At 42.2% G+C, this 13116-nt stretch overlaps 1 protein-coding gene across 4 annotated transcripts in view; it reads left to right on the top strand.

Moving 5' to 3' along the window:
* kcnq5b (potassium voltage-gated channel, KQT-like subfamily, member 5b) overlaps positions 1-13116 on the top strand; it is a 114466-nt gene that overhangs the window by 78995 nt on the left and 22355 nt on the right. For all 4 annotated transcript variants that reach the window (XM_053419211.1, XM_053419210.1, XM_053419209.1 and 1 more), the window contains exons 2-4: positions 4017-4107; positions 5973-6099; positions 10890-11065. In XM_053419211.1, the coding sequence (XP_053275186.1) occupies positions 4017-4107; positions 5973-6099; positions 10890-11065 (394 nt within the window). The remainder of the gene's footprint in view (positions 1-4016; positions 4108-5972; positions 6100-10889; positions 11066-13116) is intronic.

The following is a 13116-nucleotide window of genomic DNA, read 5'->3' as shown; positions in this document are numbered from 1 at the left end:
AACAGGATGCCATTGAAAATGTGTGATATTAACCTTACAGCATATTTCTTTCTTTCTTTTAACAGAGCTTCAAGAGTGTCAAAATCCCTGTGAAACTCTTTTTGCTATGTGTAGCGGATCAGACCCAGACGCTTTATTTGATATGCTATGTGTGTTGCTGTGTTATCGAAACAGTGTGATTTGCACGTTAAAAATCCTCCCACACCAACAAATGAACCCACCAGGCTTCTTCCAAACACCTCATTGTGTCAATAGGCAGACGTCAGTAAAATCCTTGCTCCCGCTTTGCAAGTTCATTTGCACTCGTCTAATCTCCCAAACACATTCCGCCCGTTCTGCTCTCTCTATCAGTGCCTCTTGCAAACTGAGATGCATCGCTGTAATAGGGAAGGGGACACACACTCAATGTTCTCCCACCCCTGCCACTGCTTCTTGACAAAGTACACTGTGCATCCCTGGCTCAGCCTTTCAAAGAGCCCCAGTGCATTAAGGGAATTGTTCTGTCGTCTTTGGTCTCGTAGCATCTCTCTCTGAGCTTTACAGTCACACTCATTTCCCTGCTCACAGTGTATCTTTACACAGCAGCTGATAGCTACAATACAAAAACAGTACAACAAGTAACAACAGTCTAACAGTGTGTAACACATCCCTTAAATATGCACCTCCCCCTTTGAAATGTGCTGAGTACACTGACAGGGCCTTTCGCTGTTTGAATAAACAAACACCATGGCATGCTGAATGTGTAGAATGAATTAAGATGTGCAAAGCATGACTGACTGTGTGTTGGAATGTGAACGCTTGACCTCAAAAGAAAGGTCAGAGGTCATGAGGTATTGGCCTCAGGTCACTGTCACCCTAAAAGGAGGCAGAGAGTCTACCGTGGATATTTATGTTGAGGCCATCGGTGATGATGGTTTTACAGTTGATGTTTAACTCAGCTTTTTGCACCTGAAGATGACTTGTGATGGCATGCTAAAAAGAAGAAAAAACTGAACAAAAATCTGATCTTGTAGCTAGATCTACTAATGTGTGCTTTTGCGTATAAGAGCTTTTCAGTATTCAAATAATAGAAAAATATGGATCCTGGAAATGTAAAAAACAAAAGGAAACAGATACACAGTAGGTTATTTTATCTGTGTAGTCTCATCTCATTTTAAAGCTTCCAAGAACCACACAAAGTGACACTACATATCATATACATATTCAAGTCCCTGTGTTATTTTGCCCAGAGCAATGTTATTTACAGTCTAATTTCTGTTTCTGTTTCACAAATGACCGGGGGGAGAAGTTTTCTCTTAGTAAAATCTCACAGTTCCTGAGCCAACCTGCAAGATTCACACATGACACATACATCTTCTTGTCCTCTGTTTGTACTGTGTGCTTAACTGCATTGATTACTTTAATACTAACTGGCAAAACACACTGTAAAATATTGCTTGTAATTTAGAGGTGAGACAAAGCTTAGCTGAAAGCCCAGATAAAATACCACGGTGGTGTATAGTGGAATAAAACCTAATGTTGAATCAGGTGTGGACGCAGAATTTAGTTTCAGGACCATGGACAGCTTCAGAGGGAACAGCCACATGTCATTGGAGACAAAGCTTCTTCTGTAGTCTTCTGGAACCCAGTCCGTTCTGATGATTACAGCCTCATATCAGTATCATGTGCAGTTCATAGCTGTTTTTCACGACTTGGTCGTTGTTTGGTCTCTTTGCAGCTGTCTTGCGGCTGCTGTGTTTTTGCATCTCTTTATGGTTACTTTGCATCACCTTACATCCATTTTTTTTTGTCTTCATGATTGTTTTATTGTCTTCCGTTGCATATGTCTTTATGGTCATTTAATTGACTTTCTATCAAGGAATATCAAGAGTCACACTAATAAGCCAATTAACTATCCCCTACTGACCCTTGCACTTTACACCAGGGGCCTGTGCCATCCCCCTCCCCTCAGACTCCACTAATGAAGAGGATCCCAGTGTGCGCTGCACAGTCTGGATCTATGGACATTAGTTATTAGTCTTGCAACTTTTTTTTCAAACATATCAATTAAAATATGCAAATGTGCACAGCACTTAGCACTCAGTGGTGCTGGTTCTCTTGCTGTTTGTATGTGAGTGGAGGAAGGGGGACGGTGCATTTAAAAGACATGAGTGGGTGAGTGGGCGGAAGGACAGTGTGTGCATGTGTGTGTGTGTGTGTGTGTGTGTGTCTGTGTGTGTGTGTGTGCGTGCGTGCATGCGTGTGTGTGTGTGTGTGCATGCGCGTGTGTGTTTGAGCACAGTTGTGTGTGTGTTTGGTACAAGGTCTGTGTGTCAGCTTTATTTTCAGCTAGTGCTGCTCAGATTGAACACTGTGAGACACTCCAGATGAAACCTGTGTGCTCTGGGTGGAGGGCATCCTGACACACAGCTACCGAGACCAGCCTGTAACACTAGTTTGTGGAATTAATTAGTGAACTCTGCTCAGAGCTTGATGCTGCTGTCAGTGCTTCTCAGTACTTGACTGCTCCCTTTTAAAGTAAATGTATTCAAAATGGAATCTCGTGTAGGGCTGTGGATGAAGGGAGTTGATTGTCACTGTGTAATTTTCGGTCTGACAACCTTGTAAGTGCGAGAGGCGTAGGTGTGCCGGCGACAAGGAGTTTGCTTTTCAGCTGACAGCATCACAATGCTTGTCTCTAGATGTTTTTCCTCCAATCAAAATTACATTATTCGAATCTTTGGAAATGTCAAAAGAACAAACCTCAAACTTTAACTTTGAATTCCCTCTCAACCCCCAGCAGCTCTGTGTATGTGTCGGGATATAATGACATAACCATCCTGGCGGCTGTGGAAAATGTTGACCTCTGTTTGGGCTCTCTGGATGTCAGGGAGGGTCCGACTGGGGTCGGAGCAGCACAGTCCTTTACTGTACTGAAGGCTATGGGACAGTGACTCACTCTGCACACCCACCATTTTCACACAAGCACAATTCAACCACGGGACATACTACTGAGTTTGTAGTATTTTCAAGTTTGAAAGACCTCCGTTCAACTCTGTGACAATCTGGGGTCATGATTAGGTCAGCACTGAGGGGCTGATAGTAAGGAGTCCCCTGTCTCTACTTCTTTACAGCTGTGCAGATGGACAAACGGTATCATGAAGAGCGAGAAGAAAAGTATTATATCGAGTAAAACCTCCATCAAAATTTGAAATGGTTGAGAAATAAAGCATGTTTGAAGACACCATATTCTCTATCTGCATAAAGCTCTGTTCTATTGTGCTGAGGTTATTGATAAAGTGAAAGTTCTTTATCCACAAAGAGCCCTAAAGGATGAGAATTGGGTAACTCTGCAAACATGAAGCGGGTTGTGTCTGCTCACTCTATCCTCTCCCTGGACGGCCGTTTAAAGAAAGAACAAACACACACAAACACAGCCCGTCGAGCAGTCGGTGTCCAGCAGGTTAAAGAGGAGCTCCGAGAGGATAAAACACAGATGCGCTCTCACCACCCCAGCCCCATGTTCGCATTTCAGACAGCGATGTGTTTCTGGAAGATTAATGTGATGGAAACAAAACAAAAAAACACATGTTAGGGTAATGGCTTCAGTTTCCCTGTGCAGGCAGCGCCAGTGAGAGTGTGGAAATGGTCGGATGTTGCTTGTTTTCCAATAGCCACAGTTTCATTGCTTGTTTCTTGCAAATCATTTTGCACAAACAAGCATGAATAACTTGATATCTCAGGAAATTGAATAATAGCTGGGCTCATGGTTCACTGCAGAGAGGAAATAAGTTCTGCGACTGTGCTGCCAGGTTGTTCATGCACTGGTTTTCCTTTTATGCCAAAACGGGTTCAAAAGTTTGTCACAGAGGAAAATGCAGAGGAGGATTCCGCTGTCCTGTTCAGTTCTCAGATCAACAAACCAGCGGAAATTAGGTTTCGACCGATCCCAACGTCAGATCATTGACGTCCTTCTGTTTGATCCCAGTTGTGTTTATGTGTTTTGTTAACTGTTCTGCCTTTTTTTATTTGTCCAGGTTCGTTTTGGTGTTCAGCTGTCTGGTGCTCTCCGTTTTCTCAACCATCCCAACTCATGTGGAATTTTCCTCCTACTGCCTCCTCATCCTGGTAAGATACTGGAGAAACACCAGAGCAAAAATTACTTTTTTTTACCAGAACCTTTGTCCTTAATTTTGCCTTATCCCCTTTCGTGTTTATGGATCACCATTATTGTAGGTATACAAGAGTGCTGGTTGAAGTTGCAGACCAGAAAGCGTTCAGAAACTGTGTTTTTATCAAATCATCTTTATAATGACAAGACATTTGATCAGCTGGTCAAGACACATAAGCCTTATCACCATTGGAGTTCTTGGGACCTCAGGAGTCAGGACAACAGAATAAAAACAATGACTTACAGCACTTTCACACCTACGTAGTTTGGTGAGGAACCAAAATAGCAGGCGTGAAAGGTGCCCTAGACCAGTGATTTTCAACCAGTGTGCCGTGAGAGATCGTCAGGTGTGCCGTGGGAAATTATCTAATATCTAGTGTTGCACCGAAGTATCGGCCGAACATCGGTAGCGGCAGATATTTGCCTCGTTTACCGACATCTGCACATCGGTAATAAACTTGACTTTCACCGATATCATTGGTATTTGTGGTTAAACCGCTGGGCAGGTGCCGCCGCTGGGGGAGCAGGCGCCCTCCTCTCCACGCCGCCGGAGACTCGGCGTGCGGCACGCCTCCAGGTTTTTTGGGGGGGAGGTCCTATTCCGCTGTGCCTCACGGCGTCAGTGGTGCAGGGTGCTTTCTTTCTCTGGGGCCGCGGGGCGGTGTCCGTCGCCGGTGCGGAAGGCGGGCCGTTGGAGGGGACCGGGTACGGCGGTCGGCGGCGGCGACTCTGGACGCGTGTCGGGCCCTTCTCGCGGATCACCTCAGCTACGGCGCCCGCTGGGGGAACCCTCCGTTCGCGCGGGGGGGCCCTTCCGGCGGTGCGCCTCGGCTGGCGTCTAGCAGCCAGAACCGGTGCGGACCAGGGGAATCCGACTGTTTAATTCAAACAAAGCATCGCGAAGGCCCACGGTGGGTGTTGATGCGATGTGATTCCTGCCCAGTGCTCTGAATGTCAAAGTGAAGAAATTCAATGAAGCGCGGGTAAACGGCGGGAGTAACTATTGGCACTCAAAACAGGTCAATCTGTTTTAGACAGGGTTAAAAGATCCTGTTTTAAATGATCCTTGTGGTATTGTTTCATAAATCTGATTCAATTTGCGCTCATTAAAAGGTAAGAGTAAGAAAGGGCTGAAATAATTTAAAATAGTGCTTTTTAATACATTTAGAAATTATATTACTAACTATATGTATTATATGTACTGTGTTAGTCCATAGAGTGTCATTGTGGTTGGTGGTGTGCCCCAGGATTTGTAAATGTAAAAAATGTGCCGCGGCTCAAAAAAGGTTGAAATTCACTGCCCTAGACCATCGGGCCAAAATGTAGTGTGTCGCAGGAAGTTTAGACAGCATTAAACAATAGAACGAGAAGAAGAAGTGGGAGTAGCGCCCAGGAACCTGTTGTCTTTGCCATTGATGACACAATGATTGCACGACGAGGACGTTGGTGTTACTGGTGGTGATACCATAACGATATTGTAGTGGCAATGAAATGAACAAAAATGAACCTGTTCATTCATCTTCTCCATTCAGATGGAAAAAATAACATTTTTGCGCGTCCTATTAAAAAATGTCAGCGAATTCATGAAGCGGGAGCGACCATCTCAATAATCATTTCACGGTGCTGAATGCATCTGTGTTGTGTCTAATGGAATCTGCATCTGTGACTGTGTGTTTTGCCTATTTCCAGGTACGATACTTTGTCAACCTGGTGACAAGTTAAATGACACAAACATGAATCATAACATGTGATGATGTTTTCACTGACTAATCCATTAATCCTGAAAATGACTTCCTGTTGTTGTCTGTGTCCGTGTGAACAGGAGTTTGTGATGATTGTGGTGTTCGGGTTGGAGTACATAGCCCGGATTTGGTCAGCGGGATGCTGCTGTCGCTACAGAGGATGGCCGGGACGACTGCGCTTTGCCAGAAAGCCATTTTGTGTGATAGGTGAGTTGTTGGAGCAACATTTCCCTTGTTGAGTCACTTTTTGTGATCTCAGACACGTCGCTGTTGCCCTCAACTTGCCCCCTAGTGGCCCGGATTTCCCTTCTCTCTGAACACAATCTGATGTTAGATGTAAGCATGGTTCCACTGCACGACATTGACATGTGTTTGTTTGTGTCATTTTCGGTTGTGGTCAGAGATCATAAGAGTCGAGAGAATTTACGTGATGAGCTTGCCATAAACTGCCTGTTATTCTTTCCACTGTTTAGACATGGATCTCTCTGCTGCCTCTTGGAAAGTTACAGTAGGGCACTCGAGGGAGGGAGCGCAGGGCTTGGAGGTCAGGCAGGGTGCCATGAGCTCCTGTCGTCACACTTTGTTGCGGGTGCTGGTGTCTGCCAGCGCTGAGGGAATGTGGGCAGAACAAAGGGGTGAAAATGAAGTTAGAGAGTGTGACAGAGAGTGTGAAACAATCAGAGAGACGATGGGATGAAGTGAGAAAAGGAACTGGACTCAGAGCACCTGAGCAGAGGGGAGACAGATGGAGGTGATGCAGGTTCACAGGATGATCTGTCCCATCATGCATTTGTGCCTTTGACAGATAAACCTAATTAATGTTTGGTTTAATTAATGAATTAGGTCTATTCAGCATTTCTTTGTCTGTGTTCTCACTTCCCCAAAGAGAGAAACTGTGTCATGTGTTATTCTATGAAATTTGAAGGACACTGCACATCAAGAAATTACAACCAACCACAAACAGTTCTTGTTTTGACCTGAAGACAGTGCAAATAGAAGAGCAACATCTTTACTTGAACTTCACTTGACAGAGCTGTTGTGAAAACATTAAGTGAGTTTAAATGTTAAGAGGATTCTGCTTGTCTTTCGTCCTCAGACTAAATGGATTCCTCTGGTCGAAAAGCTAGTCATGACTAATCATGTCATGTTTGTGATATTACCAGTAATCACACTGACTGAACTGCTGTTTAAAGCTTGAAGACTCATTTCACCAGTTCAAGACATAGTAAAAAATATTCCTTCACACTTTTTCTTAATTTATTTCCATAATACCTTCAAATAAAACAGCCTCCTCTGCATTGTGCACGTGCAACAGAATAATATCCAGTCCACTCAGCAGATTTGTCTGAGCTTTAAGCTGCATCTCATGGTCTTCATCAGCCAATGGAGGAGTCAGACCAGCGCTGGATTAGCTCCAAATGTGACTCAGCCGCCTGAATCAGTTCATTCACTGATGAAGTCCATGAGGAGTGGTTGCAAGCTCAGACAAAGCCAATAAGGGGATTTTGAGTTGAATCTTTTTTAATTTTGTCCATTATTTTGTCAGACAGTGATTGACTAGTTGTTCTCTTAACATTGACAACCTTATTACTTAACACTTTGATAAATCTAAAACATGATCCTAAATGACAAACTTGCCTGGTTTAACTGTAAAATATCAAAATATCGATTTATTTTCTTCTGTTGGAGCTGCCTTAGACAAAAACAATGTGTGAATTTTAAATATTCATATTTCTTGCTGGTAGATATTCCAGATTCAATTAAAACGCATGTTGATGGCAGTGGGTATTCTCAGTGACTTTTCAAACTTGGCTGGAGGGGTATGGGTTATGTTACTGCTAAAGTACTGCTCTCCAAAGGAATCTATTTGCTGCTTAAAGTAAATCAAGAAAAAAAAACTATAACATCAGCAGCTTTGTTGGTCTGTGCCACTGTGTCCTCGGAGTTCCTGAGGCTCTGTGTGTTTCTGCTCATTAATGTTTTAATTAATGTCTTATACTAAAGGGAGTAATACTCTACATATCTGAGTCCATGAGTGAAAATAATTAAGTCAGGATCTTAAAGCTGATGTGTCACTGCTGAATGCAGGTTGTTTGTCCACTGGAGTCATTTAAAGCCCAATAACATTAAAATCCTCCCTTGTGGACAGAGAGGGAGATACACAGGCAATGACAGTGACTTCTGCTGAATTCAATTCCCATCATTCATTCAGACCTGTCCTTAACAAATGTGTGTGTAAATGTGGTGAGGTTGTGGATGGACTGTGGTACTACACATTTTCTTCTAACAGGATTGTTTGATTTCCCTGTTGGGTTCTTCCACTTGAAAATTTGCCGGGTCAGAACAGACCATTTGCAATTCATGCTGCAAATGAGGTTGAATCTCAAATCCTCTATATTCAAGGGAAAACTGCTTTGAATTTGTATTGTATTTTGTAGCTGTTACTTTTTAACCCAAATAAATGAAGTTGAACTACAGAAATGATGGCACTGTATGTTAGGAGGCAGCTTGGGAAATCAGTTCAGCACCTGCAACGAAAGTCCATTGATTTCGAAACAAGTAATTCGATGTTTGGGATTTTTTTGTTTGCTCCCAGCAGAGTTATTTCCTTGTTTCTTATTAATTTACTCGCTGTAAAATTCTCATATGTCAAAATAAGTAAATTCCTAAATGTGTTACTTCCTCTTGCTGTTATAAACAGAACTTGTGCTCAGAAATGTGCAGTTTGCACTTCCCTCATAAGAGCAGTGGATTTCTAGCTCACGTGACATTGGGCATTAAAAATGAAAAGACTCACAACAAAGGTTAAACACAAGTTATTTTTTAGAGTCATGGATAATAAACCAAGGTTCAAGGTTCTAACTGAGTGGTCACTGGCCACAATGGATTTCTCTCCACATTCATTTCAGTGAGGAACAGATTGTGACGTGTTTATTCTTATTTGCAAACTCATTCACTTCACACAGGCAAAAAATCAAACCTACAGAAAAGGAGAAATGCTGATTGCCTGACTTCAAGGACAACATTTTTTTTTTAATATATAATAATCCTCATCCTCATCACCATCACCACTTTTGTATCGAAGCTGTCTGGTCCTTGCTAATTCCTGTTTCTTAACACTGCTTATTAATTGTATATATTACAAGAGTGTCTCAGACTGCACTTTAATAAAGAAACAATATCGAGTTTCATTGAGGAGGAATTCTGGATTTTAGTTTTGCTGAAACAACTCAGACTGTCCCCCTCTGCTGCACTGATTTCTATTTTATATGTTTCCGTGGCTGAATAAGCAGAAACAGTCGCACCCTCAACGACTTATTGGGCTGAGCAGGTTAACTCGCATGGTTACCCACTTGAGTGAACCCTGCTTCAGCCCTGCAGGTTCCCGGGACACTTCCATCCCCTGGGTGTCATTAATGTATATTTCATGGTGCTGCTGCTGACTTTCCCCCCTTTTCCCTCTCTGCACTGTGGGTCAACTGGTACATGATTTATAGCAGGAATCATCAGCCACACCTCGGTCAGCACTTTCTCTCAGGAGCACGACTCGGGGACAGGGTTTCACATGGCATATTAAAGATCTGTTTATGAACCGAGCAAGGAAGGGAGCTTGTCCGTGTTCTTTGTGGGTTTAATGTTAGTCATTTGTTCACTGTAGATTTTGTGTGAACTTCTTCTGAACAAGTCTAAACTGTGTCTGTGTGGGCGCTTGCCTGTCTCTGTTGATGTTTGCGTATATGTGTTTGCAGAACTATTAAAGTTAGTCTGCACTTGTGCGCCATGTTCTTATGAGAGATTGAAGAGGAACTCATCTGAAACCCGCAAACCATTCCCCTCAGTGTTATGCTGTGAGATCTTGATCATTTCTGATAGATATAATACCCTGTGTGTGGAAAAAATATTCTTGAGGGAGCAGTGCTTCAGTAACATCTCTCCCACTTTCCTGTTTGTGTCTGCAGCAGATCGATGCTGTAGCCAGTTTGCTCGCAGTGGATATAGGAAGAGTACACAGTGCTTTAATGTACTGTTGATGCCCACAGCAGATTATGTGAGCTCCAGTATTACAGAGTCTTTGTCGTGCTGGTTTGCCACAGTGAGGGATGACAGCAGTGTGCTGCTCTTATTCCAGCAGTATTAAGCCACTTCCACATATTCTGACCCCAAGGACTGAACCAGGCTGTCTGTTTAAAGACCAGTGGCCACATTATTAACTAGAATGGCACTCAATGGAGAGTTTAACTCCATCAAGGCACAACAGTACTCTGAAATTAAAACAAGCCTCATAGCTAAAGCCACTTTACAGTTGGAATAGTCACAGGTTTTTGGCCCTATTTGCTACCACAGCAGCTGAAAAAAACTCAAATCCCAATGAATCCACATTTAAATCAACTAGATCCCGATTTTTCCTGATATTGAAATTGCACACATTCAGGAATACAAACCCCCAAAACATAAGAGATTTTTTTTTAATCAAGATTCCTGAATTATTCTGATCCGGATCCACACAAAGGTTTTATGGGTTCCTCCCTGACCAATGCTGCACCCTTCCTACAGGTTTTGTGGTAATCCATCCAGTAGCTTTTGGCAATCTTACTAACAAACAAACAAACAAACAAGATAAACTTGCCTTAAGGTTAGATCTCGACTCCTGTAACAAGTTATTTGTTTTTATTGGTGTTTTTCTTTGCTGTCATGTGCATAAGCCTGTGCAACCGATTTGATGTCTTAGCAGGGGTTAGGGTTATTACCTAGCATTTGACTGATATAAAAAAAATGTAAGCATATATTATAGTGCTCACATCATAATGGTAATGTATTTCCACCCAGCTTAAATTATTCATAAACAAGGCAAGAAAAAGCTCATTAATCGATTAAAAGAAGTTTTGTTCTATGTGATTTCCTAATTAGGGAATTTTCCGGCATTAACAGAACATACGGGTTGATTTTAGATTTTTTTCTTTTAGTAAGCCCTTGTGCGTTTCCTCTCTGCCCTCCAGACATCATAGTGCTGATAGCCTCAGTGGCGGTGGTGTCGGCAGGCAGTCAGGGCAACATCTTCGCCACCTCGGTCCTGCGTAGCCTGCGTTTCCTGCAGATCCTGCGCATGGTGCGAATGGATCGAAGAGGTGGTACCTGGAAGCTGCTCGGATCTGTGGTCTACGCACACAGCAAGGTAGATGGCCACACACACACACCCACACACACACACACACCTACGCACACAAACACACACATAGACACACACATACAAACGCACACGCACACACACACACACACACACACACACACACACACATTGTATTTGTATAGCCCATATTCACAAATCACAGTTTGTCACATGGGCCTAACAAGGTGTGACATCCTCTTTCTTTAACCCTCAACAAGAGGAAAGAAAACTACCAAAGAACATAGAAAGCTCAGAGAGAGCCACATGTGAGGGATTCCTCTCCCAGGACGGACAGAAGTGCAATAGATGCCACTAGGGTTGCAAAATTCCGGAAATATTAAAAGTTGGAAACTTACCATGGGAGTTAACGGGAATAAACGGGAATATACGGGAATATACGGGAATATACGGGACTTAACGGGAATTAACGGGAATTAACAGGAAATTGTGCGGGTAATTTACACTAACTGTATTTACCTTGTCATATACAGACATAAAAACATCATAAACATTTGTTTTGTCAATGGCTGATTTGAGCCCTGAGGAAACTTTTGGCACTTGACTATATGCTTCTGGATCTGTGTCATTCTTAATATAGGTCTTTGCATTGTATTTGCAAATGTACACAACCTTTCCTTCTACATTGGCTGGGGTGAAATGTCTCCACACATGAGATAGTGCAAGTGGAATTGTTCTGTAAAATAAGATGAGAAGAAAGCTTGTAAAAAAACACTAATCCAACGCCAGAGATATAAACAATTGGAATCGTCTTTAAAAATATTTTACAATTGATGGACAAACGAATAGAAAGAGGCTAGATGGACAGATGAACAATCCTCAATCAGCATGCTAATATATTTCCCCCAGTAATATCATCGAAACTTACCTGACTAGTCCTCCACACTACAGTAGGCTTCAATAGCCCTGCTGTAGTGTGCAGGATGCTGGCAATTATCTGCGCATGTGATGGAGAAATGCACAGTGCAGGGTTGAAATTCAACGTGCAGCGTGTGCTGCATTCCATACATCTTTAAAATAGAGTTTTGAATTTCCCATGGAAAGTTTCCGGAAATTTACTGGAAATTGTTCGCCCGTTTGCAACCCTAGATGCCACACATAACCAAACCTGATCCTGGCCCAGAGCTTCACACAGTGTCCTGATTCAAACCTGATACTTGATCTGGTCACCAGAATTCACTTAATACTTTCATCCCCATATAAGTTATGAGTTTGTTTAACTTCTCATAACATCATGGTACTACCAGTGGTCAAAAGTAACTAAGTATATTTACTCTGTACTTTAAGGTTTAGCACATGTGTATTTCCATTCCATGCTGTATACATTATACTGATTTTATATTACTCCTCCACACTTCAGAGGAGAAATAATATCTTATTTACTTCTCCACATTTATTTCAAGAATATAAATGAAACTTTGTTGGATATATAATTGTTCGAAGCTCCACTAAATAGGGATTTCCACTCTAAATTCTCACATGGCTTCATTAAAAAACAACCAATTCAATTTAGCCCAGTGACCCAAAAAAGAATCTTGAGTAGAGGAACTTTGGGTTGTTTATATATTTTTTTTACCATCCTCAATACTCATCGTATGTCCCCTCTGATCTTATGACTGTAGGTTGTAAACTGACCCCTGAACTAAGTAAAACAACCTTAAACTAGCTCCACCAACTATAATAGCTTAGGATGTTTCATGCATCAGTTCTATTGGTAATGATCCCACTGACTTGTCCCTCTGCTTATTAAAAGGTAAACAGTAGACTATAGGTAAATCATCATTTTGATCTGCTTTATGATCAGAGTTTATTATCTGCCTCCTGGAAGTGAAACAAGACATGAAGGGTCTTCCTGGTAACCTTCATGATAACGGCCCCTGCTCTTGTGCTCTTTTGTATTTGGGTTTCTATGAATCGCTCCCAGTCAACGGATTTATAATAAACAGTCTAAACCTTCATAGAAAGTTCGGTCCTCAGAAATCATAGGAACGCCAATTCATGTTGATCTGCTGTGAAGGTTCATATATATAAGTGGTTTT

The sequence above is a fragment of the Pleuronectes platessa genome, chromosome 3 (assembly GCF_947347685.1).
Source record: "Pleuronectes platessa chromosome 3, fPlePla1.1, whole genome shotgun sequence".
Classification (NCBI taxonomy): Eukaryota; Metazoa; Chordata; class Actinopteri; order Pleuronectiformes; family Pleuronectidae; genus Pleuronectes; species Pleuronectes platessa.
Note: the sequence above shows the minus strand (reverse complement) of the source record. Positions and strands in the feature narration are given on the sequence as shown.